The sequence below is a fragment of the Somniosus microcephalus genome, chromosome 25 (genome assembly GCF_052327205.1).
Source record: "Somniosus microcephalus isolate GS21.2 chromosome 25, FLI_Smic_1.0, whole genome shotgun sequence".
Classification (NCBI taxonomy): domain Eukaryota; kingdom Metazoa; phylum Chordata; class Chondrichthyes; order Squaliformes; family Somniosidae; genus Somniosus; species Somniosus microcephalus.
In genome coordinates, this window is record NC_141011.1 from 35,285,126 (window position 1) to 35,310,474 (window position 25,349).

The window sequence follows — 25,349 nt, forward strand, 5'->3', positions numbered from 1 at the left end:
CAGGTGCAACAGGCGGTCAAGAAGGCAAACGGTATGCTGGCCTTCATAGCAAAAGGGTTAGAATACAGGAACAGGGATACCTTGCTGCAGCTGTACAGGGCACTGGTGAGACCACACCTCGAGTACTGTGTACAGTTTTGGTCGCCTCATCTGAGGAAGGATGTTCTTGCCATGGAGGGGGTGCAGCGGCGATTCACCAGGCTGATACCAGGAATGGCGGGAATGACCTATGAGGAGAGACTATGTAGTTTAGGGATGTACACACTGGAGTTTAGAAGATTGAGAGGGGACCTCATAGAAGTGTATAAAATTCTGACAGGTCTAGACAGACTGGATGCAGAAGGAATGTTTCCCTTGGCGGGTGAGAACAGAACTAGAGGACATAATTTAAGGATAAGGGCTAAACCATTTAGGACAGAGATGAGGGGGAATTTCTTCACTCAGAGAGTGGTGAACCTGTGGAACTCATTGCCACAGAGGGCAGTGTACGCCAGCTCATTAAATATATTTAAGAGGGAATTAGATATATTTCTACGGGCAAAAGGGGTTAAGGGTTACGGAGAGAAGGCGGGGACGGGATACTGAATTAAAGGATCAGCCATGATCTCATCGAATGGCGGAGCAGGCACGAAGGGCCGAATGGCCTACTCCTGCTCCTATCTTCTATGTATCTATGTATATAGTGTGCTGCTCGCTCCGTTTAAACTGGAGTGCTCAGTAGCTGCTATATAGTGTCCTGCTCGCTCCGTTTAAACTGGTGAGTGCTCAGTAGCTGCTATATAGTGTGCTGCTCGCTCCGTTTAAACTGGTGAGTGCTCAGTAGCTGCTATATAGTGTGCTGCTCGCTCCGTTTAAACTGGTGAGTGCTCAGTAGCTGCTATATAGTGTGCTGCTTGCTCCGTTTAAACTGGTGAGTGCTCAGTAGCTGCTATATAGTGTGCTGCTCGCTCCGTTTAAACTGGTGAGTGCTCAGTAGCTGCTATATAGTGTGCTGCTTGCTCCGTTTAAACTGGTGAGTGCTCAGTAGCTGCTATATAGTGTGCTGCTCGCTCCGTTTAAACTGGTGAGTGCTCAGTAGCTGCTATATAGTGTGCTGCTTGCTCCGTTTAAACTGGTGAGTGCTCAGTAGCTGCTATATAGTGTGCTGCTTGCTCCGTTTAAACTGGAGTGCTCAGTAGCTGCTATATAGTGTCCTGCTTGCTCCGTTTAAACTGGAGTGCTCAGTAGCTGCTATATAGTGTGCTGCTTGCTCCGTTTAAACTGGAGTGCTCAGTAGCTGCTATATAGTGTGCTGCTCGCTCCGTTTAAACTGGTGAGTGCTCAGTAGCTGCTATATAGTGTGCTGCTCGCTCCGTTTAAACTGGTGAGTGCTCAGTAGCTGCTATATAGTGTCCTGCTCGCTCCGTTTAAACTGGTGAGTGCTCAGTAGCTGCTATATAGTGTGCTGCTCGCTCCGTTTAAACTGGTGAGTGCTCAGTAGCTGCTATATAGTGTGCTGCTCGCTCCGTTTAAACTGGTGAGTGCTCAGTAGCTGCTATATAGTGTCCTTATTGTGTGTCAGCTGCGGCTCAGTGGGTAGCACTCTCTTGCTTCTGAGTCAGAAGGTTGTGGGTTCAAGTTCCCCTCTAGAAACTCGAGCACAAAAATCTAGGCTGACGCTCCAGAGCAGTACTGAGGGAGTGCTGTTTTTGGGAGCTTGCTGTGCGCAAATTGGCTGCTGCGTTTCCTACATTACAACAGTGACTACACTTCAGAAAGTCCTTAATTGGCTGTAAAGTGCTTTGGGATGTCCGATGGTTGTGAAAGGCACTATATAAATGAATGTCTTCTTTCTTTCCTACTCCATTTAAACTGGTGAGTGCTCAGTAGCTGCTACATATAGCTCTATTTAAAAAAGTTTTAAGGAAGGAAAATGTCAGCGTCTCAGACCTTGCTTAGCTGTGATACTGCACTGCCACCTGGTGGCTCCTATTCTTCATTGCAGGTGCTGATTCCCTCCTGCATCTTCGTGGGAGAATATGACTTTCCTCCCATTTAGCTTTCAGTTTGACTTTGGAAGTCCAGAATTTTAGTATCTGGGCTGAAGCGCTGGCTTGTGAGTTTCCCCTGACCTTGAAGGAACACAGATACATTCCATGCTCCCTACCTAGTGAAGACGGTCACATAACTTAACTACAACCCAATAGAAATTAAAGGCAGACTTATTACAGTGCACCAACTCTACCAGGGATAATGGATGGATCCTGTGCCAGAATACTGCTAGGGATCCAGATCCCCCTACAATGGAAGCAGCATTGTCACGAGGCGTAGATAGCAGTTTCATACCAATACGGTACAGAGACAAATCCTATTTAAACCAATATCCTTTAATGAGAGATACACTCTTAATTCATCACCTCAAAGTGCACTCTCACCACTATTACCTGTAAATCCCAGTACTTCATCCTGCTGCTACACAACTCAGAATTCTCTTTAAAAAAAAAAAAATTATTTTCAGGATATGGGCATTGCTGGCAAGGCCGGTATTTATTGTCCATCCCTAGTTGTCCTTGAGAAGCTGGTGGTGGGCCTTCTTCTTGAACTGTTGTAGTCCATGTGGTGAAGGTGCTGTTAGGTAGGGAGTTCCAGGATTTTGACACATCGACGATGAAGGAACGGTGGGTGATATATGTCCAAGTGAGGATGTGTGTAACTTCAAGGGCACTATCTCTCTCCAGACATAACCCAAGTCTGGAAGGACAGAATCTATAATTGTACTGCTGGGTGTTTTTCAGTTGAAGTGGATGCAGTGCAAAACATTCACATGGTCACCATCACACTCTACTGAAATCCAAGCGCCAGCACTGGGGAAATAGACACATGCTCCCCCACTCACAGCAGCTTTACAATGATAATGTGGCATTGGCAGCAAGTGCAGAAAGTTCCTGCCGCAGACAGCATCCACCAGTATAAATGACCCAACCTTCTCACTGAGCCCAATACAGACTTGTGGCACATGGAAAAAGAAAAGTGGGGTGAATGGCACTTGTAGCTCATCGAATTTCTGCTCGATTTCTCCAGCTGCCCTGTCATCAACATAGAAATAACAACTAGAGAATGTCCCTCCCCCATAGACAGCTTAACTTTAATTATCTCGAGCATATCCAAGGTCAGTAACACTCCTTGGGAGAAACAGACATGTGACCGGCTTCCTTCTTAAAATGTATCCATTTCTGCCAATTTTTCTCTTGAGTCATAGAGTCATAGAGTAATACAGCACGGATAGAGGCCCTTTGGCCCATCGTGTCCATGCCGGCCATCAAGCCCTGTCTAATCTAATCCCATATTCCAGCATTTGGCCCGTAGCCTTGTATGCTATGGCATTTCAAATGCTCATCCAAATGCTTCTTAAATGTTGTGAGGGTTTCTGCCTCCACAACCCTTTCAGGCAGTGAGTTCCAGACTCCAACCACCCTCTGGGTGAAAAAGTTCTTTCTCAAATCCCCTCTAAACCTCCCGCCCTTTACCTTGAATCTATGCCCCCTAGTTATTGACCCCTCTACTAAGGGGAAAAGCTCCTCAGCATCCATCCTATCTATGCCCCTCACAATTTTGTACACCTCAATCATGTCCCCCCTCAGCCTCCTCTGCTCCAAGGAAAACAAACCCAATCTGCCCAGTCTCTCTTCATAGCTGAAGCGCTCCAGCCCTGGTAACATCCTGGTGAACCTCCTCTGCACCCTCTCTAACGCGATCACATCTTTCCTGTAGTGTGGTGACCAGAACTGCACACAGTATTCCAGCTGTGGCCTAACCAGTGTTTTATACAGCTCCATCATAACCTCCTTGCTCTTATATTCAATGCCTCGGCTAATGAAGGCAAGTATCCCATATGCCTTTTTTACCACCTTATCCACCTGTTCCGCCGCCTTCAGGGATCTGTGTACCTGCACACCCAGATCCCTCTGACCCTCCGTCTTGCCTAGGGTCTTTCCCTTCATTGTGTATTCCCTTGCCTTGTTAGACCCCCCAAAGTGCATCACCTCGCACTTTTCCGGGTTAAATTCCATTTGCCACTGTTCCGCCCATCTGACCAACCCATCTATATCGTTCTGCAGACTGAGGCTACCCTCCTCGCTATTTACCACCCTACCAATTTTAGTATCATCCGCGAATTTACTGATCATACCCTTTACATTCATATCCAAGTCATTAATGTAGACCACAAACAGCAAGGGACCCAGCACCGATCCCTGTGGTACCCCACTGGCCACAGGTTTCCAGTCACAAAAACAACCTTCGACCATCACCCTCTGCCTTCTGCCACTAAGCCAGTTTTGTATCCAATGTGCCAAGGCACCCTGGATTCCATGGGCTCTTACCTTCTTGACCAGTCTCCTGTGCGGGACTTTATCGAAGGCCTTACTGAAATCCATGTATACCACATCCACTGCGTTACCCTCATCCACACACCTAGTCACCCCCTCAAAAAATTCAATCAAATTAGTCAGACATGATCTTCCCTTGACAAAGCCATGTTGACTATCCCTGATTAATCCTTGCCTCTCCAAGTGGAGACAAATTTTGTCCCTCAGGATTTTTTCCAGTAATTTTCCTACCACTGATGTTAGGCTCACTGGCCTGTAGTTCCCCGGTTTTTCCCTACTACCCTTCTTGAAGGCACTGATTCTCGCTGGGGTATGGTTCCATGGGCACTAGCATCCATCCAACTCCTCACTCACGTGGCCATTTGCCACAAGTGAACCCAGACAGTGAGTGTCGGCGGAGTATTTGACTATGGATATAATAGCAAAATACTGCGGATGCTGGAAATCTGAAATAACAACAGAAAATGCTGGAAATACTCAGCAGGCCAGGCAGCATCCGTGGAGAGAGAAACAGAGTTAACGTTTCAGGTCTGGGACCCTTCATCAGAACTATGAACTCAGTTGTACCCTGATCCTATGTCCAAGCACACGCAGTTTCCAGTAGGGATCACTGGATCATGTTGGAATGCTTTCTCTTATTCACAACACACTCAGCAGATGCTTCACTGCCTGTTGTGTCCTTATTTCTGAATAGTGCTTAACAAAAACACAGAACCTAAAACTCTGACAGGAGTGGTTGCACCCAGTTATGTAATAAAAACTAAACACTATTCAGTAAGTTTTGGCAGGCCACTGTGGAGAGTATTATGACAAAGCCTGATCCTGCCCTCACCCAGGGTCACCGAATAGTGATCAGAACCAGGAACCTTCTGATTTTCCCCTTCCTTAACCCAAGAAACTAGTTCCAGTTATAGCATCCTTAACCACTGCCTTAGCAGAAATCAACTAACTCAGCAAAACTAGAATCAAAGCTGACAACCTTCCGAGCCTGTACAGCTTAATATCACAGTAGGTTGCCCACCGACCCATTGTGAGATCTTCACTCTTCCATTTTAAGGCAGCCACCTTTGTGCATTCTCTAGCCGGGTTAGTAAAGCAACAGGTGCTGGGCTCCCACGTGCCTTTGGATGCTTATGCACAAACAGTAGAAAAGCTTCTTGCTTATTGCACAGTGCCTTGTGGCAGTTTTTTCTGAGCGCAGAATTGCTCTCCTGGAACCGTCCACTGTGTGACTTCGCTTTTCTTTCTCTTTTGTTTCACAGGAGAACAATCCATCACTGATCAGGACAGGTCCCAAAGAGACCCTGGCCAGCCACATGCTAGTGTTTGATGCAGAGCGTGCACGGAGAGAAAGCTGCATTGTCTACTGTGCCCAGTCAGAATAATCAATAGCTGCAATCACCTCAACAAGCAGATGATATTCGGGAGCAATTTTTAGGAATTAGTGCTCCCAGTGCAAAGCTTTACATTCCAGAGTAGCCTGCCACTCAGTTACAGTGGGTAGAAACCCAGGTGAGATGGCTGGCCTCTGTAGCTCAAGCTCTATATGCAAATACTAATTTTTTAAATCCACCCCCATGGATCGGAATGACAGAACCATGGAATACAATTAATGATTAAAACGCACACATATTGAAAGCTGCTCTAGAAATAGTTTGTAGATAACCCTATGGAAATTTGTGGGGAGCCCACCTGTCATTCCTGGTAGATCCACCTGGTAGGTGAGAGTCCCCTCCTGCAGCACGAGCTCTCAGAATCGATCCGAGAATCAAGACCCAGGGAGTGAAATTCAACTTTGGCAGGAGCGCAAAATAGGCAGCAGTGGATTGGCTACCCATTATACACCCCGCCCGTCCTAACCCCGCCCATCCTAACCCTGCCCGTCCGACACCCGCCCGTTATACACCCCGCCTGTTCTAACCCCGCCATTATACACCCTGCCCGTCCTAACCCTGCCTGTCCGACACCCGCCCGTTCTAACCCCGCCTATTATACAACCCGCCCGTTCTAACCCCGCCCATTATACACCCTGCCCGTCCTAACCCTGCCCGTCCGACACCCGCCCGTTATACACCCCGCCCGTTATACACCCTGCCCGTCCGACACCCGCCCGTTATACACCCCGCCCGTTCTAACCCCGCCTATTATACAACCCGCCCGTTCTAACCCCGCCCATTATACACCCTGCCCGTCCTAACCCTGCCCGTCCGACACCCGCCCGTTATACACCCCGCCCGTTCTAACCCCGCCCGTCCTAACCCTGCCCGTCCGACACCCGCCCGTTATACACCCCGCCCGTTCTAACCCCACCCATTATACACCCCGCCCATTATACATCCCGCCCGTTCTAACACCGCCAATTATACACCCCATCAATTATACACCCCGCCCGTCCTAACCCTGCCCATCCGACACCCGCCCATTATACACCCCGCCCGTCCTAACCCTGCCCGTCCGACACCCGCCCGTTATGCACCCCGCCCGTTCTAACCCCGCCCATTCTAACCCTGCCCGTTCTAACCCCGCCAATTATACACCCCGCCCGTCCTAACCCTGCCCATCCGACACCCCGCCCGTTCTAACCCCGCCCGTTCTAACCCTGCCCGTTCTAACCCTGCCCGTTCTAACCCCGCCCATTATACACCCCGCCCATTCTAACCCCGCCCATTATACACCCCGCCCATTATACACCCCGCCCGTTTTAATCCCGCCCGTTCTAACCCCACTCATTATACACCCCGCCCGTCCTAACCCTGCCCGTCCGACACCCCACCCGTTCTAACCCCGCCCATTATACACCCTGCCCGTTCTAACCCCGCCCATTATACGCCCTGCCCGTTCTAACCCCGCCCATTATACAACCCGCCCGTTCTAACCCCGCCCATTATACAACCCGCCCATTCTAACCCCGCCCATTATACACACTGCCCATTCTAACCCCGCCCGTTCTAACCCCGCCCATTATACAACCCGCCCATTCTAACCCCGCCCATTATACACGCTGCCCGTTCTAACCCCGCCCGTTCTAACCCCGCCTGTCCTAACCCAACCCATTATACACCCCGCCCGTCCTAACCCCGCCCGTTCTAACCCGCACGTTCTAACCCTGCCCATCCTACACCCCGCCCAGTATACACCCTGCCCGTCCTACACCCTGCCCATCCTATACCCTGCCCGTCCTAACCCCGCCCGTCCTAACCCCGCCCATTATACACCCCGCCCGTCGAAATCCCGCCCGTCGAAATCCCGCCCATCCTAACCCCGCCCATTATATATCCTGCCCATCCTAACCTCGCCCGTCCTAACCCCGACCGTCCTAACACCGCCCATCCTAACCCCGCCCGTCCTAACTCCGCCCGTCCTACACCCCGCCCAGTATACACCCCGGCTATTATACACCCGCCCGTCTTATACACTGCCCATTGTACACCCCGCCCATCCTACATACCGCCCATTACACACCCTGCCCGTCTTACACCCCGCCTGGTATACACCCTGCCCATCCTACACCCTGCCCGTCTTACACCCTGGCCATCATACACCCACCTGTCCTACACCCCGCCCGTCCTACACCCCGCCCGTCCTACACCCCGCCCGTCCTAACCCCACCTGTCCTACACCCCGCCCGTCCTACACCCCGCCCAGTATACACCCTGCCCGTCCTACACCCTGCCCGTCCTATACCCTGCCCGTCCTAACCCCGCCCATTATACACCCCGCCCGTCGAAATCCCGCCCGTCCAAATCCTGCCCATCGTAACCCCGCCCATTATACATCCTGCCCATCCTAACCCCGCCCGTCCTAACCCCGACCGTCCTAACACCGCCCATCCTAACCCCGCCCGTCCTAACTCCGCCCGTCCTACACCCCGCCCAGTATACACCCCGGCCATTATACACCCGCCCGTCTTATACACTGCCCATTGTACACCCCGCCCATCCTACACACCGCCCATTACACACCCTGCCCGTCTTACACCCCGCCTGGTATACACCCTGCCCATCCTACACCCTGCCCGTCTTACACCCTGGCCATCATACACCCACCTGTCCTACACCCCGCCCGTCCTACACCCCGCCCGTCCTACACCCCGCCCGTCCTAACCCCGCCTGTCCTACACCCCGCCCGTCCTACACCCCGCCCAGTATACACCCTGGCCGTCCTACACCCTGCCCGTCCTACACCCTGCCCGTCCTACACCCTGCCCATCCTACACCCTGGCCATTATACATCCACCTATCCTACACCCTGCCCATTCTACACCCTGCCCGTCCTACACCCCGCCCGTCCAACACCCCGCCCGTCCAACACCCCGCCCGTCTTACACCCCGCCCGCCCTACACCCCGCCCGTCTTACACCATGGCCATTATACACCCCGCCCGTCCTACTCCCCGCCCGTCCTACACCCCGCCCGTCCTACACCCTGCCTGTCCTACACCATGCCCGATTTTCCTTTCCATTGAAGTCAGCTTTCTAATCGTGTCATCTGTGGCTACGTGGGTTGCACGCTTGCTCTTGATTCAGAAGGTCATAGATTCAAGTCCCACTCTGGAGACTTGAGTACATAATCTAAGGGACTGGGGGAGTGCTGCACTGTTGGTGAGATGTTAAATTGACGTCTTGTCTACCCTTCTCAGGTGGATGTGAAAGATCCCATGGCAGTATTCAAGAGAGGTGTCCTTGCCAACGTTTATTCTTCAACTAATGCTACTAAAACAGATTATCTGGTCATTTAGCTTAGTGCTGTTTGTGGGATCTTGCTGTGCTTTCCCACAGTAACTGCATTTCAAAAGTACTTCATAGGCTGTGAAATGCTTGGGATGTCCTAAGGGCGCACAAGGCTCTCTCATATATATAAAGTCCTTTCTTTCTTTAAAACAGGGCACAATGGATTTGAACTTGAGTTGAGTTAGGGCGTAGATCAGCTATGATCTTATTGAATGGCGGAGCAGGCTTAAGGAGGCGTATGGCCTATTCCTGCTCCAATTTCTTAAGTTCTAACTCAGGACGTGATTGTTGACTTCCCAGGAGTGCGCAGAATGTTTTAATAAACCTGTTTCATTTCCGATCACATGTTTATACAGGACCAAACAATTTTTTAAAATCTCTGGTAAGTTATTCAAATTTTTAAGAGAAGTACTAAGATAATATTTTAATTTATCTGTGATAATAGAACATATAATTAACTTTAACTCAGATCTTTCATTCAACACGATAAAAGTATACAAGGTAGCGGGGATATGGGAAAAGTAAGCGCAGTGCTCTGCGTGGTGATTTGCCATTCTAATATGACGAGGGCTAGAAGTTCAAACTGGGGAAAGGCCAATACTGTATATGACTGTCGTTGGGAAGAACATGTTCACACAAGCTGGTATCGCCACTTGGAATCGACTCTCAGGAAGAGCTGAAGGCAGAAACCTTAGCGCCATCCTGGAGCCAATGAGATTGTGTGGCGGAGTTTGAGGATTTCTCTCTGGACAGATGAGCAAAGATGTGGTGAATGACCATCCTTTGTGACTATTTACTGAACTCATGCTCCAATGTAGTAGAGTAGCCCAATGTGAAGGCCGGGACAGTGGTCGTACACGGCACTGTATTGGGGGTTTTGGGCATAATTGCTGGTGAGTGAGCTACAGGCAATTAGATTGGATGTTTATCTTTAACAGATCTCGTAGGTTGAAAATAATATTGGCGGGGGGGGATCTTCAACCTAACCTGCCCAGCGGGAAACTGACGGGATCAGTCCGGCTGCCTGATTTACATTCAGATATCAACAAAAAGTAAAATCGGGCTGGATTTAAAACGGGCGGGGAATAAGTTGGACGGAGATTAAATCGGGCAGGGGAGTAACTCTGGTTGGGAGTAACTCGGGCGGGGAGTAACTCGGGTGGGGAGTAAATCGGGCGGGGAGTAACTCGGGCGGGGAGTAACTCGGGTGGGGAGTAAATCGGGCGGAGAGTAACTCGGGTGGGGAGTAAATCGGGCGGGGAGTAACTCGGGTGGGGAGTAAATCGGGCGGAGAGTAACTCGGGCGGGGGAGTAATTCGGGCGGGGAATCACTCGGGCGGTGGAGTCACTCGGGCGGGGAGTAACTCGGGCGGGGAATAACTCGGGCGGGGGAGTAACTCGGGCGGGGGAGTAACTCGGGCGGGGAGTAACTCGGGCGGGGAATAACTCGGGCGGGGGAGTAACTCGGGCGGGGAGTAAATCGGGCAGGGAGTCACTCGGGCAGGGAGTCACTCGGGCGGGGAATCACTCGGGCGGGGAGTCACTCGGGCGGGGAGTCACTCGGGCGGGGAGTCACTCGGGCGGGGAGTAACTCGGGCGGGGAATAACTCGGGCGGGGGAGTAACTCGGGCGGGGGAGTAACTCGGGCGGGGAGTAAATCGGGCGGGGAGTCACTCGGGCGGGGAGTCACTCGGGCGGGGGAGTCACTCGGGCGGGGAGTCACTCGGGCGGTGGAGTCACTCGGGCGGGGAGTCACTCGGGCGGGGGAGTAACTCGGGCGGGGAGTAACTCGGCCGGGGAGTAACTCGGGCGGGGAGGGGGGTGGAGTAACTCGGGCGGGGGAGTCACTCGGGCGGGGGAGTCACTCGGGCGGGGAGTCACTCGGGCGGGGGAGTAACTCGGGCGGGGAGTAACTCGGGCGGGGAGGGGGGTGGAGTAACTCGGGCGGGGGAGTCACTCGGGCGGGGGAGTCACTCGGGCGGGGGAGTCACTCGGGCGGGGAGTAACTCGGGCGGGGGAGTAACTCGGGCAGGGGAGTAACTCGGGTGGGGAGTAACAGGCGGGGGAGTAACTCGGGCGGGGGAGTAAGTCGGGCGGGGGAGTAACTCGGGCGGGGAGTAAATCGGGCGGGGAGCAACTCGGGCGAGGAGCAACTCGGGCGGGGAGTCACTCGGGCGGGGAGTAAATCGGGCGGGAGAGTCACTCGGGCGGGGAGCCACTCGGGTGGGGGAGTCACTCGGGCCGGGGAGTAAATCGGGCCGGGGAGTAAATCGGGCGGGGGAGTAAATCGGGCCGGGGAGTAAATCGGGCCGGGGAGTAAATCGGGCGGGGAGTAAATCGGACGGCCGATTCGATCTCATCAGTTTCCCGCCGGATGGGTTAGGTTAAAATTACCCCCGTAAAATCTAAAAGTCAGCAACAATACAGAAGATGGATTTGTACTGAGTCAGGTGATCTTAGCCAGAGCAACACTACAAGCGCTGTAAGGCTCCTCTGCCCCGAGGTGGCTTACTGGGCAAAAATTCAGGAAAAGGACAGAAGAAAATAACTACCAAATTTAAGCGCAGATAACTTTACTCTCTCTTTCTACGAGTTGTGAATTTACTTATATGATATAGTCAGATTAATATCGAATATGAAGGATAAGAATTGTCCATTTTTTTTTAAATTGCAAATTAAAAGAAAATTTGCTGGAACTTTCAAGATTAAAGGTGTCCTTTATTTGCCAGTTCACAAGGGATTACTGTGGTTCAGAATGGAATTGGTGGGGAGAAGGAGTTCCCCTGGGTCTCTGTGGGTAAGTGTCCTGCCTGGAGTGGTACTGAATCACACAGACTAAGACCAGGATGTTCCAGGTTCTGTCTCTGGTCTGTGCTGAGTTAGCTGATCTCAGCACAGGCAAGAGTTGAGGCACTACAAGTAACCTCAGTGCAACAGAAATCAGCCAGGGGTCCTGCTCACGATCTCTACCTTGCTAGAAAGCACATGGGAGGCTGTTGGCTACGGCCAGGCTAAGGCTCAGCTCGCAATGCCCCATCACTCTAGACTCACACTTGAAGAATGGTCTGTGGGGGTAAAAGAAGACAGCTGCTGTTTGTGGAATTTTATTTGTATATTCATTCTCAGGATGTGGGTGTTGCCGGCAAAGCCAGCATTTAATGCCCATCCCTAGTTGCCCTTGAGAAGCTGCTTTCTTCTTGAACTGGTGTAGTCCGTGTGGTGAAGGTGCTCCCACTGTGCTATTAGGTAGGGAGTTCCAGGATTTTGACCCAGTGATGATGAAGGAACGACCGATATATGTCCAAGTCTGTATGGTGTGTGACTTGGAGGGGAACTTGGAGGTGGTATTGTTCCCACGCACCGGCTGCCCTTGTCCTTCTAGGTGGTGGGCTTGGGAGGTGCTGTCGAAGAAGCCTCGGCGAATTGCTGCAGAGTGGGACACAGAACCCTTGCTCTGTACACCAGCTACTGGAATGTATCAAATGCTGCCACATGAATTCTCCTATCTCTTTATGGATAGTAGACTTGACAAGCACTCTATCCAGTAGAAACACAAGCTTCAAACTAACAAATGGTTTAATGTGCATGAACTAGATAAGCAAGAAGCATACAGAATGCTACACTCAAAGATTCAGCGTGCTTTCTCTTTAGAGCCTTCAGACGTTTTACTGCGTTTAAAGCGCTATAGAAATGCAAGTTGATACCTGTATTGTTGCAGAGTCATTAACCATATACTTTATCAGACTAGCCTGACAACAATGCACTTATATAGAAAATGTAGAAAAATATCACAAGGCACTTCACAGAGGTGTAAATCAGACAAAAATGGACAGTGGCATGGAACTTTGAAACCACTCAGCATTACAGCAGGTAACCGAGTTACTCAGTGAATGCCTTTTCACTCTCCCTCTCAGAAGTGGCGCCTTAAGTCTGTTCACTGACCGGGCTGTCAATCACAGAGAGTTCTAGCCAATCAAGGACCTGCCCTTTTTCCCCATTGGCCTCAGAAACACCTGTCAATCCAAGTCGCTGCCCAAACTGAGACACACTCTTTGAATTGAGTAGACAATAAACCTCATGATTTAATTACACACGAATAGCTTATCATAAATATTGAATAGAAGCAATCGCTATTAATGACCTACGGTGCTGGTCCGTGAATGCGACTATTCCAGTTAATTGACCCCTAGCGTTTCCTATTTTCGGCTTTAGCAATCTGCATGCATAAGCAGATTCATGTCCAGCATGACTCAGAGTGAAGTGACGTGTTCCTCCATGAGAATAACATGAGGGACAATGATTTAACTCCTTACATGCTAATTCTAGAATTACAACAATTCTAATTAAAAAATGCAGCACAGGCAAAAATCCACACCCAGCAAGGAGTCAACGTATTGAGGGGGGGAGAAAACTGGAGAGAAAAAAAATATGGTAATTTCTATTAAAATAAAGTAGTAAATCTCGTGAATACGATCTTCTTAAGCATCTCTTGGTTGATGGCTGGCCCTCTGAGGCTTTCAGCACTTTTGTTGAGAGCGGTCATATTGAATGCTTTTCTTCAAAGCCTTTGCTTCTTTCTTCATCACCTAAAAATCAGTGAGACGTGAAATAACTGAACTCACCAACACGATGCATAGCAACTAGAGACAGAGCAACCATTAAACAACTAGAGACAGCTGGGTGTCTGAAGGTGCAGATAATGCAGGAACCAGTTTGACCAATGCAAGGTCAGCAGGTTTGAGTTATACAGCCGGCTATGTATCACTCTCTGGCCGCGGAAAATGAAATTCTGCATACTCCCCTTGCCAATATCTGAATGTATTACAACAGTGTGATAGTGCTGTTGATTGAGGGATCAATATTGGCCAGGACACTGGGGAGAACGATTCTTCAAATATGGGATTTTTTACATCCACCCAGGAGGGCAGACATCTCAGGTTAACATCTCATCTGAAAGATGGCACCTCCGACAGTGCAGTACTCCCTCAGTACTGCACTGGAGTGTCAGCCTGGATTATGGGCTCAACTCTCTGGAGTGGGACTTGAACCTACAACCTCCCGACTCCGCGACGAGAGTGCTGCCACTGAGCCACGACCAGTAGCTTAACCAGCTGAGCTTCAGTGGAATCTCTGGCCTAAATGTTTGTTGGCATTTTGATTCTGAACTCCAGAGAAAATGTTGTTTGGCAACTTTGGAGTTTCAAAATTCTATTTTTTTGTGTATCTCTTCTCCTTCCATTGTGTTAACCAAATTATTGTACTCAGTTTAAACATCACAATCACAGGTCACTGAAAGAAAAAACTGGCTACAGCAAACACATGGAAAAATTGAGCTTTCACAAGCTGATCATCAACAATCAGAATCGAAGGAAGGAAGATGGAGGTAGAGAAATCATTTGAGGACACTGAGGTTGCTGATAGAAACATAGAAACATAGAAGATAGGAGCAGGAGTAGGCCATTTGGCCCCTCGAGCCTGCTCCGCCATTCAATGCGATCATGGCTGATCATCCAAATTCAGTACCCGGTCCCTGCCTTCTCCCCATATCCCTTGATCCCTTTAGCCTTAAGAAATATATCCAACTCTTTCTTGAATATACTTAATGAACTGGCCTCCACCGCCCTCTGTGGTAGAGAATTCCACAGGTTCACCACTCTCTGGGTGAAGAAATTCCTCCTCATTTCAGTCCTAAATGGCTTACCCCTTATCCTTAGACTATGACCCCTGGTTCTAGACTCCCCGGCCATCAGAAACATCCTTCCTGCATCTAGTCTGTCCAGGCCTGACAGAATTTTATAGGTTTTGATGAGATCCCCTCTTAATCTTCTAAACTCCAGTGAGTATAAGCCCAATCGACACAATCTCTCCTCGTACGTCATTCCTGCCATCCCTGGTGAATCTTCGCTGCACTCCTTCCCTGGCAAGAACATCCTTCCTCAGGTAAGGCGACCAAAACTGCACACAGTACTCAAGGTGTGGTCTCACCAAGGCCCTGTACAACTGCAGCAAGACATCCTTGTTCTTGTACTCGAACCCTCTTGCTACGAAGGCCAACATACCATTTGCCTTCCTAACCGCCTGCTGCACCTGCATGCTTACCTTCAGCGACTGGTGTACAAGAACACCCAGGTCTCTTTGCACTTCCCCTTCTCCCAATCTATTACCATTCAAATAATAATCTGCCTTCCTGTTTTTGCCACCAAAGTGGATAACCTCACATTTATCCACATTATAGTGCATTTGCCATGTTTCTGCCCAATCACCCAACCTGTCCAAATCGTGCTGGAGTTTCACGACATCCTCCTCACAGCATACCCTCCCACCCAGCTTTGTGTCGTCTGCAAATTTGGAGATATTACATCCAATTCCCTCGTCCAGATCATTAATATATATTGTGAACAGCTGGGGTCCTAGGGCCGATCCTTGCGGTACCCCACTAGTCACTGCCTGCCACTCGGAAAACGACCCGTTTATTCCAACTCTTTGCTTTCTGTCCGCCAACCAGTTCTCTATCCAAGTCAATACCTTGCCCCCAATCCCATGTGCCTTAATTTTGCACGCTAATCTCTTATGCGGGACCTTAATCGAAAGCCTTCTGAAAGTCCAAATACACCACATCCACTGGTTCTCCCTAATCTATTTTACCAGTTACATCCTCAAAAAATTCCAGTAGATTAGTCAAGCATGATTTACCTTTTGTAAATCCATGTTGACTTTGTCCGATCCAGTCACTGCTTTCCAAGTGCTCTGCTATTACATCTTTTATAATGGACTCTAGCATTTTCCCCACTACCGATGTCAAGCTTACCGGTCTATAATTCCCCGCCTTTTCTCTACCACCTTTTTTGAATAGTGGGGTAACATTAGCTACCCGCCAATCCATGGGTACCGTTCCAGAGTCTATCGAGTTCTGGAAGATGACCAGCAATGCATCTACTATTTCTAGGGCCACTTCCTTAAGTACCCTGGGATGTAGATTATCAGGCCCTGGGGATTTATCAGCCTTCAGTCCCTTCAATTTTCCTAACACCATTTCCCTACAAATACTGATTTCTTTCAGTTCCACCCTTTCATCAGACCCTATGTTCCCCGGCATCTCTGGGAGGTTATTTGTGTCCTCCTTTGTGAAGACAGAACCAAAATATGTATTTAGTTGGTCTGCCATTTCTTTGTTCCCCATTACAAATTCCCCCGATTCTGACTGCAAGGGACCTACGCTTGACTTCACCAATCTTTTTCTCTTCACCTATCTATAAAAGCTTTTACAGTCAGTTTTTATGTTCTCTGCAAGCTTACTCTCATATTCTATTTTCCCTTTCTTAATTAATCCCTTTGTCCTCCTTTGTTGAATCCTAAACTGCTCACTATCCTCAGGATTATTGCTTTTTCTGGCCAATTTATATGCCCTCTCTTTGGACCTTATGCTATCCCTAATTTCCCTTGTTAGCCACGGTTGGGTCACCTTTTTTGTTTTATTTTTATGCCAAACTGGGATGAACAAATTCTGTAGTTCATCCATTCGGTCTTTGAATGTTTGCCATTGCCTATCCACCATCAACCCTTTGAGTGCCATTCCCCAATCAATCCTACCCAACTCGCTCCTCAGACCATCATAGTTTCCTTTATTTAAATTGAGGACCCTAGTCTCTGAGTCAACTACTTCATTCTCCATCTTAATGAAGATGAGATGGGGAGGGTGCAGAGTTTTCTGAGATAAGTCCAGTGAACAGATGAAAGACCTTAAGATGACAATCAGAAGGCACTTTTTATATAGAGAACCTTTGTGCTGAGGGATGTGATGTAATGGCCTCCGTGGTCAGCTAGCTTGCTGCTCCTCACAGAGAAAGATGGTCACTTGGACAACGCAGCAGAGGACTATCCTTCCCTATGCAGTGGGATCCCAGCAAGTAGGAGTCAGCACCTTGAGGAGTGGTGGAAGGGGAAGATAAACAAAGGCTTTAAGAATTGGCTTCCTGAGTGTGATTGGGTCAAAACCAGGTTTAACTCTAGGGGAGGTGCAGGAGCTATATTCCCAGTGACACTCTGCATTAATCAGTTCACGGGAGGGGAAGGAAGCCGTAAGGTCTTTAATAGGTCACACAGAATCGGCATGCCGGTCTTACCCCTTTCATTATTCTTTGCCGGAGCTCAGTCTGAGTCAGGGGCCTCTCCTCCTCGTCAGTCACCGGAGAGTCCACGTCACTGTCATAATCATTTCTGGGAATGAAGAGTTACTAACAAGAATTAGTTCTTTTACATTTTGCCCCAAATATCACCATCACTCAAAGAACACTCCAATCCACATCATTAGGGAAGAAAACCAACTGCAGTCTCTTTGGACTCCCCCCTACCCCCCAATTTTTTCCCCCTACCCTGAAATTGATGATTCGCTGGGGTACAGGTTCCACAACCAACCACTCAACACTTACACCCCGCCTGATTTTATTTTCCATTCGGGAGGGGTGTAAAACGGGCTGCTGATTTGCTATCGCCCCTTTAGCACTATCCCCAAAAACCAATTTCACTCCCGGTGTACTTTATACAGACTCCTCTTATGGGACTCATTCCCTAAAGAAGGGGCAATCAGAGGCCAGATAGTGTCTGCACAGCTTCCTGTTTTGGGAATGGTCTGAAAAAGTGATTTGTAAAGTAAGAAAAGTTATGAATCAAGTCAGAACAGTTTGCGATCTCCATTTTGTTACTGTGAGTTTGTGGTTGAGTTGATCTCTGCCCCTCCCCTGAGAGACTGATGGAATGATGAGATGGGAGGTACAGACCCTGTGGTGGGAGGTTCAATGTAGACTGGCTGGGTGGGATTGTCCGGATTCTGGCCCATCAGCAACATGGCAGCTTCTCGTGGGTTGTATGGCTTGTCGTAATCCTGGAGTGAACGGGGTGTAGAATAGTAAATGTTATTGCTACACACACTCAAACAGACTCACCAAGCTTGAACTGAATTTAATCAGCCTATAAACCTTTACATGACAATCCAGGACTAGAATCATATTGCTCTGAAGGAGGCCATTCGGCCCATCATGCCTATGCCGGCTCTTTGAAAGAGCTACCCAATTAGTCCCACTCCCCTGCTCTTTCCCCATAGCCCTGCAAATATTTCCTTTTCAAGTGTATATCCTACATAAATACAACACCTGCTATCTGATACAGTATTGACTAGCTTTTTACAATTTTTGCAATTATAATATATGTCGTATCCAATAGATGAATTACTAGTCATGTAAAGCATCACCCCTACCAGATGTTTCCAATTTTCCTCCTTTCCTCTGAAGGCACCAGCTATTTTTTTTATTCGTTCATGGGATGTGGACGTCTCTGGCAAGGCCAGCATTTATTGGCCATCCATAGTTGCCCTTGAGAAGGTGGTGGTGAGTTGCCTTCTTGAACCGCTGCAGTCCGCAGGGTGAAGGTACTCCCACAGTGCTATTAGGGAGGGAGTTCCAGGATTTTGATCCAGCGATGATGAAGGAACGGTGATAGTGTGTGACTTGGAGGGGACAGGATGGTGTGTGACTTGGAGGGGAACTTGGAGCTGGTGGTGTTCCCATGCGCCAGCTGCCCTTGTCCTAGGTGGTAGAGGTCACGGGTTTGGGAGGTGCTGCTGAAGCAGCCTTGGCGAGTTGCTGCAGTGCATCCTCTGGTTGGTATGCACTGCAGCCATTGGTGGAGGGAGTGAATGTTTAAGGTGGTGGATGGGGTGCCAATCAAGCGGGCCACTTTGTCTTGGATGGCGTCGAGCTTCTCGAGTGTTGTTGGAGCTGCACTCATCCAGGCAAGTGGAGAGTATTCCATCACACTCCTGACTTGTGCCTTGTAGATGGTGGAAAGGCTTTGGGGAGTCAGGAGGTGAGACACTTGTTGCAGAATACCCAGCCTCTGACCTGCTCTTGTTGCCACAGTATTTATGTGGCTGGTCTAGTTAAGTTTCTGGTCAGTGGTGATGGTGGGGGATTCGGCGATGGTAATGCCATCTCCCAGGAGATCACATGGGTTCAGGAGGGATGTAGAGTGATAGTAGATTTGAGGTTAGGATCAGATCAGCCGTGATCTTATTGAATGGTGGAGCAGGCTCGAGGGGCCGATTGGCCTACTCCTGCTCCTATTTCTTATGTTCTTATGTTCTTATGAATGTCAAGGGGTGGTGGTTAGATGCTCGCTTGTTGGAGATAGTCATTGCCTGGCACTTGTGTGGCGCAAATACCTGCCACTTATCAGTCCAAGCCTGAATGTCGTCCAGGTCTTGCTGCATGCGGGCATGGACTGCTTCATTATCGGAGGAGTTGCGAATGGAACTGAACACTGTGCAGTCATCAGCGAACATCCCCATTTCTGACGTTATGGTGAAGGGAAGGTCATTGATGAAGCAGCTGAAGATGATTGGGCCTAGGAGACTGCCCTGAGGAACTCCTGCAGCGATGTCCTGGGGCTGTGATGATTGACCTCCAAACACCACAACCACCTTCCTTTGTGCTAGGTATAACTCCAGCCAGTGGAGCGTTTTCCCCCCGATTCACATTGACTTCAGTTTTACTAGGGCTCCTTGATGCCACACTCAGTCAAATGCTGCCTTGATGTCAAGGGCAATCACTCTCACCTCACCTCTGGAATTCAGCTCTTTTGTCTATGGCTGACCAAGGCTGTAATGAGGTCTGGAGCAGAGTGATCCTGGCAGAACCCAAACTGGGCATCAGTGAGCAGGTTATTGGTGAGTGTCAACACCTTTCATCACTTTGCTGATGATTGAGAGTAGACTGATGGGGCAGTAATTGGCCGGATTGGATTTGTCCTGCTTTCTGTGGACAGGACATACCTGGGCAGTTTTCCATATTGTCGGATAGATGCTGGTGTTATAGCTGTACTGGAACAGCTTGGCTAGAGGTGCGGCTAGTTCTGGAGCACAAGTCTTCAGCACGACAGCCGGGATGTTGTCGGGGCCTACCGCCTTTGCTGTATCCAGTGCATTCAGCCGTTTCTTGATACCGCGTGGAGTGAATCGAATTGGCTGGAGACTGGCTTCTGTGGTGGTGGGGACCTCAGGAGGAGGCCGAAATGGATCATCCACTCGGCATTTCTAGCTAAAGATGGTTGCAAACGCTTCAGCTTTGTCTTTTGCACTCACGTGCTGGGCTCCACCATCATTGAGGATGGGGATATTCATGGAGCCTCCTCCTCCCGTTAGTAGTTTAATGGTCCACCACCATTCACGACTGGATGTGGCAGGACTGCAGAGCTTTGAGCTGCTCTGTTGATTGTGGGATCGCTTAGCCCTGTCTATAGCATGCTGCTTCTGCTTTTTAGCATGCATGTAGTCCTGTGTTGCAACTTCCCCAGGTTGGCACCGCATTTTTAGGTACGCCTGGTGCTGCTCCTGGCATGCTCTTCTATACTCCTTATTGAACCCGGGTTGGTCCCTTGGCTTGATGGTAATGGTAGAGTGATGGGCCTTCAATAACCACAAAACTAGAAGTTATAGACTTAAACAAGTTGGCTTTTAATCACTAAGATCAGAGCTAACATCTCAACACGCCGACTGGTTCACAGGAATGAGTCATACAGATCCTGGGATCTTTATGTAAGAGAAGTCAGGGGCGGAGCCAAGAGCCAAGACCTGGAACCTCCCAGGTTAGTCGGGAAAGAGGAAGTGAAACTATACACAGTGGGGGAGGGTAATATACATGAGTGCAAAACGAATACAGGATCAAGACAAACAGATTTCATTACATAGAGTGAGGGATATGCCAGGCTATGAGGTTACAGATTGTGGTGGAATACAATTCTACTGCTGCTGATGGCCCACAGCACCTCATGGATGCCCAGTTTTGAGCTGCTAGATCTGTTTTGAATCTATCCCATTTAGCATGGTGGTAGTGCCACACAACACGATGGAGGGTGTCCTCAGTGTGAAGACGGGACTTCGTCTCCACAGTGACTGTGCGGTGGTTACTGCTACCAATGCTGTCATGGACAGATACGTCTGCGACAGGTAGATTGGTGAGGACGAGGTCAAGTAGGTTTTTCCCTCGTGTTGGTTCTCGCACCACATGTCGCAGGCCCAGACTGGCAGTTATGTTCTTCAGGACTTGGCCAGCTCGGTCAGTAGTAGTGCTACCGAGCCACTCTTGGTGATGGACATTGAAGTCCCCCACCCAGAGTACATTCTGTGCCCTTGCTAGTCTCAGTGCTTCTTCCAAGTGGTGTTCAACATGGAGGAGCACTGATTCATCAGCTGAGGGAGGGTGGTAGGTGGTAATCAGCAGGAAGTTTCCTTGCCCATGCTTGACCTGAAGCCATGAGACTTCATGGGGTCCGGAGTCAATGTTGAGGACTCTCAGGGCCACTCCCTCCCGACTGTATACCACTGTGCCGCCACCCCTGGAGGGTCTGTCCTGCTGGTGGGACAGGACATACCCAGGTATTGTGATGGAGGAGTTTGGGACAAGGTATGATTCTATGAGTATGACTATGTCAGACTGTTACTTGACTAGTCTGTGGGACAGCTCTCCCAATTTTGGCACAAGTCCCCAGATGTTGGTGAGGAGGACTTTGCAGGGTCGACAGGGCTGGGTGTGCCATTGTCGTGTCCATAGTCAGTGCCGAGGTCGATGCTGGGTTGTCGTCCAGTTTTATTCTTATTGTTTTTCGTAGCGGTTTTTTATAACTGAGTGGCTTGCTAGGCCATTTCAGAGGGCAGTTAAGAGTCAACTACATTACAGGGTATGGGTTCCGGGGGTATCACTATCCTCTAGTACCTCACCCAAGTGCCCATTCTTTATGTATGATCCCAGACTGTGAATGTTGGCAGGCTATTCGACCATGGAGGATGTCACCGCTGAGCTTGGCCCTGTACTCACTCGCTGTCCACACACAGACATCTTCCAGAAAGTGTTACAGACAGCGAACAGGAGCAGAAATTCCCCTTTACTTGCCAAGGCCAATTCCAACATTCCAGCTGCCACTTGGCTGATACCAGCTAACTCATCACAGACTGGGGATTAAACCTGAGACCTCATGACCAGCCTGGCTCAGTGCGCTCCACATGGTGCATTGACCCACAGAACGACTGGGCACAAGGAAGTTGTCCAAGTGCCAGGGTCCAACCCAACCTTGGCCACTGGAGTGTCAGCCTGGATTATGTGTTCAAGTCTCTGGCATGGGACTTTTACCCACAACCTTCTGACTCAGGAGGTGAGGGTGCTACACGCTGAGCCATGGCTGACACCATAATGTGGGATGGCATCCTTCTGTGACAAACGCGAATGTCCCCTTATTCTCTGATGGGATCCAAGCCAAATATTTGGACTCTATTAAACTTACCATCTCCCAGTGGACAGTACAAACCAGCCGAGTGTTCATTACAACAAAGAAGATATCCAGCAGAGTCAATATCACTTTCTAGCTCTCCGCACAACTCAAAATAAACCTTGAAAGCAGAGGCAGTGCGTGGAGGAAGTGGCCCATAGATACCTTGGATGTGAGGTAGGATTGGATAGACAGTAGCTCATTTGTGCGCTGTTCAATGAGGCCCAGGTACTGCATCACATTGTTATCTCGGATTCCAGACGAAGATCCCAACATTTCATCCAAAATCGATCGATCGCAATTCATTTTATTAAACAGCGATTCAATTCCTATAGATGGAATCAATTTCAAATTAAGAAAGGTTTCTGTGGGATTCTGGCCAGGTTCAATCTGGCTAAGGTCAGTAACTCAGCACAGAGTGAGTGATCTGTATGGTGAGTACCACAGCAGGCAGAGCATGTGCCAACAGAGCCAATCGGAACTCCATACATGGGATTTGAACTTGATCGCGAACCCTTTGTGTATAAGAGAGCCATTGTGTAGGAAACAGGATACTCAGTATTAATCAAAAAGTAGGAGGCTGCCCACCCAACACTGGCTGTGTTCACTGATTCCAGGTTGTCCACTGTGTGGGAGGCTCTGCTGGTGGCACCAGGTCTGAGAAAGTTCCACCTCACCATCTAAGCTCATACATGAGGAATGACCACTATATAAGATAAGGACATAGGAATTGCTGGACAAAAAATTACCAAGTTCCATCTAGTTCACCTTCGACCCTCCTGGCAGTCACATGAATCAACAATAATGGAGTTGTTGACTAATCATAGCAATCACTCTCTATCAATTAGTCTACAACAGACCCAGATATGAGGCGAGGAAAACTCCCAGTGGTGGAGAGCTTTTGGGAACCATAGGTCCAAAGTCACCTGTTCCTCCCAAACATGCTACACTCACCACGTGTTATTTTCTGAAAGAAATCTCTCTAATTTGCATCTGAATGAATCAACACTAACTGCATCCACCGCCTCCCTCGGGAGCCTGTTCCATAGGTTGACCACTCGCTCACTGAAATTTTGTTTCCGTAGGTTAGTTTTGAATTTACCCCCCCTTCAAGCGCAGGCCGTGTCCTCTGGTTCTACTGTTCGGGACAAGGTGAAACAGCTTGTCATGGTCGACATTATCTGGTCAGGGAGCTGTCAGCGTCTTTAGATCCTGCGTCTCAGCTAGTGTCAACATCTTCAGGGGAAGAGGTAAGAACATTAGGATAAAGAGAAGTCCTAACAGTAGGACTTTGTCTTCAATCGATAACATGTTTAAAAACATGTTGCCACTGCCCTCTGGTGGAATTTTGTTGTACTATCAAATTCTTATCATCATCTCGTATCCTCACAACCTTCCCTTGGGGAACAGTGTGAAGTAGCGCAAGGATTCATGGGCTGATTAACAGTCTGACAGGCTGTGGTGTGAACGCTCTTTCCATGGTCGTAACCATCTTTCTCCCAGTTGATAGAGGTGTTAGTCCTACACGGCAGGAGGGTTTTATGGGCTCCCACAACCCATACAATGAGGAGGCAGGGAGTCACCAACACCCACCGGACGCGAGTATCCCACTGGATATTACCCCAGAATTCCGAGCTGGAGCTGGGACTGTCTGGAGTAGGTTTGAATCCTGTACCTTCTAACTTAGGCAGGAATGCTACCACTGAGCCCGTCAATTGTTATTATAATAAATAAATATGCAATAAATAAAAATTTACTAAAAATATATTAATTCAGAAAACAGCACTTTTTAGCCAAAGCTCCTTGCTTACCTGCTTTGAGTTGGTGCAGTATTTTTGTGAGCCCTTTGATCCCGCACTCATATCCTTCACCCTGTTTGCTCGCCTCCTCTTGTTGAGTTTCGATCCTCTTCAGAATTACTTTACGTTCTTCCTCCAGTTGCACCTCCTGTGATTTGAAGGCTTCCATCTGTGCCTGGATCTGGGATATACATGAAACAAGTGTACAGGAGAGCAAGGGCTGATCGAGGTGTCAGAGGATGACCAGATAAACTAGCGCTCTTCAACTTGGAAAGAGACACATTCAAAAGGAACCTTTACAGAAAGAAGTTGCATTTATATAGCGCCTTTCATGAATTCAAGATGTCCCAAAGCGCTACACAGTCAATGAAGTACTTTTGAAGTGTTGTCATTGTTGTTTTGTAAGGAAATGTGGCAGCTAGTTTGCACACAAGATCCCACAAACAGCAAAGAGATAATGACCAGATGATCTGTTTTTAGTAATGGTTGAGGGATAAATATTGGCCATGACACCAGGGAGAACTCCCCTGCTGTTCTTCAAAATAGTGCCATGGCATCTTTTGAAAGGACATACGGGGCCTCGGTTTAATGTCGCAACTGAAAGATGGCACCTCCAACAGTGCAGCGCTCCCTCAATACTGCACTGAAGTGTCAGCCTAGAGGGACTCAAATCCATGACCATGGAGGTGCACAAGATACTTAAAGGAATGGAGAAAGTGACCCCTAAGCAATAATTGCAGATGCAGTGCAACAAGGCAGCATAAGGTCAGTGTGAGAGGGCTACGCTTATTAACTTAGTCATCAGAGAGTGATCAACAGCTGGAACAAATGGCCAGAATGGGTGGCTGGAGGCTCATTTAAGGACCAGCTTGGTGTTGTAATTGGAAGACAATAGAATTAGTTTTCTGCAAGGGTGAAATCAAATAGGCTGAAAGGCCTTCTTCATCAAACTAGTACGATCTGGAGCTCTTCAGTGCTGAACAGGATGTTGGTCATCTTATTTTCCTAATATTCTCCCCTTTCCTCCCTCAGCTGCATGGACTGTTGCTGGGATACAGTTCCACAGCTGCTGCCCATCTTCCAGTACCTCAACCAAGTGTCAGCGAACTCTGCATGGACTGGGGGTTGATTCTGGTCTGT

At 49.0% G+C, this 25,349-nt stretch overlaps 2 protein-coding genes across 6 annotated transcripts in view; one reads left to right on the top strand and one right to left on the bottom strand.

Annotated features, from left to right (window-relative positions):
* LOC147100682 (uncharacterized) overlaps positions 1-9,436 on the top strand; it is a 269,041-nt gene extending 259,605 nt beyond the window's left edge. For all 4 annotated transcript variants that reach the window (XM_085967190.1, XM_085967189.1, XM_085967192.1 and 1 more), the window contains one exon: positions 5,630-9,436. In XM_085967190.1, the coding sequence (XP_085823316.1) occupies positions 5,630-5,752 (123 nt within the window). In that variant the 3' untranslated portion in view covers positions 5,753-9,436. The remainder of the gene's footprint in view (positions 1-5,629) is intronic.
* A 3,218-nt stretch (positions 9,437-12,654) lies between these two features.
* odad1 (outer dynein arm docking complex subunit 1) overlaps positions 12,655-25,349 on the bottom strand; it is a 42,751-nt gene continuing 30,056 nt past the window's right edge. Inside the window, exons 11-15 of one of the 2 annotated variants that reach the window (XM_085967187.1) lie at positions 24,222-24,390; positions 22,576-22,739; positions 17,874-17,977; positions 17,220-17,313; positions 12,655-13,682 (exon numbers count right to left, since the gene is read on the bottom strand). In XM_085967187.1, coding sequence (XP_085823313.1) covers positions 13,614-13,682; positions 17,220-17,313; positions 17,874-17,977; positions 22,576-22,739; positions 24,222-24,390 — 600 coding nt within the window. In that variant the 3' untranslated portion in view covers positions 12,655-13,613. Of the gene's footprint in view, positions 13,683-15,970; positions 17,018-17,219; positions 17,314-17,873; positions 17,978-22,575; positions 22,740-24,221; positions 24,391-25,349 lie in introns of those variants that run through there. The other variant, XM_085967188.1, reaches the window with a different exon arrangement.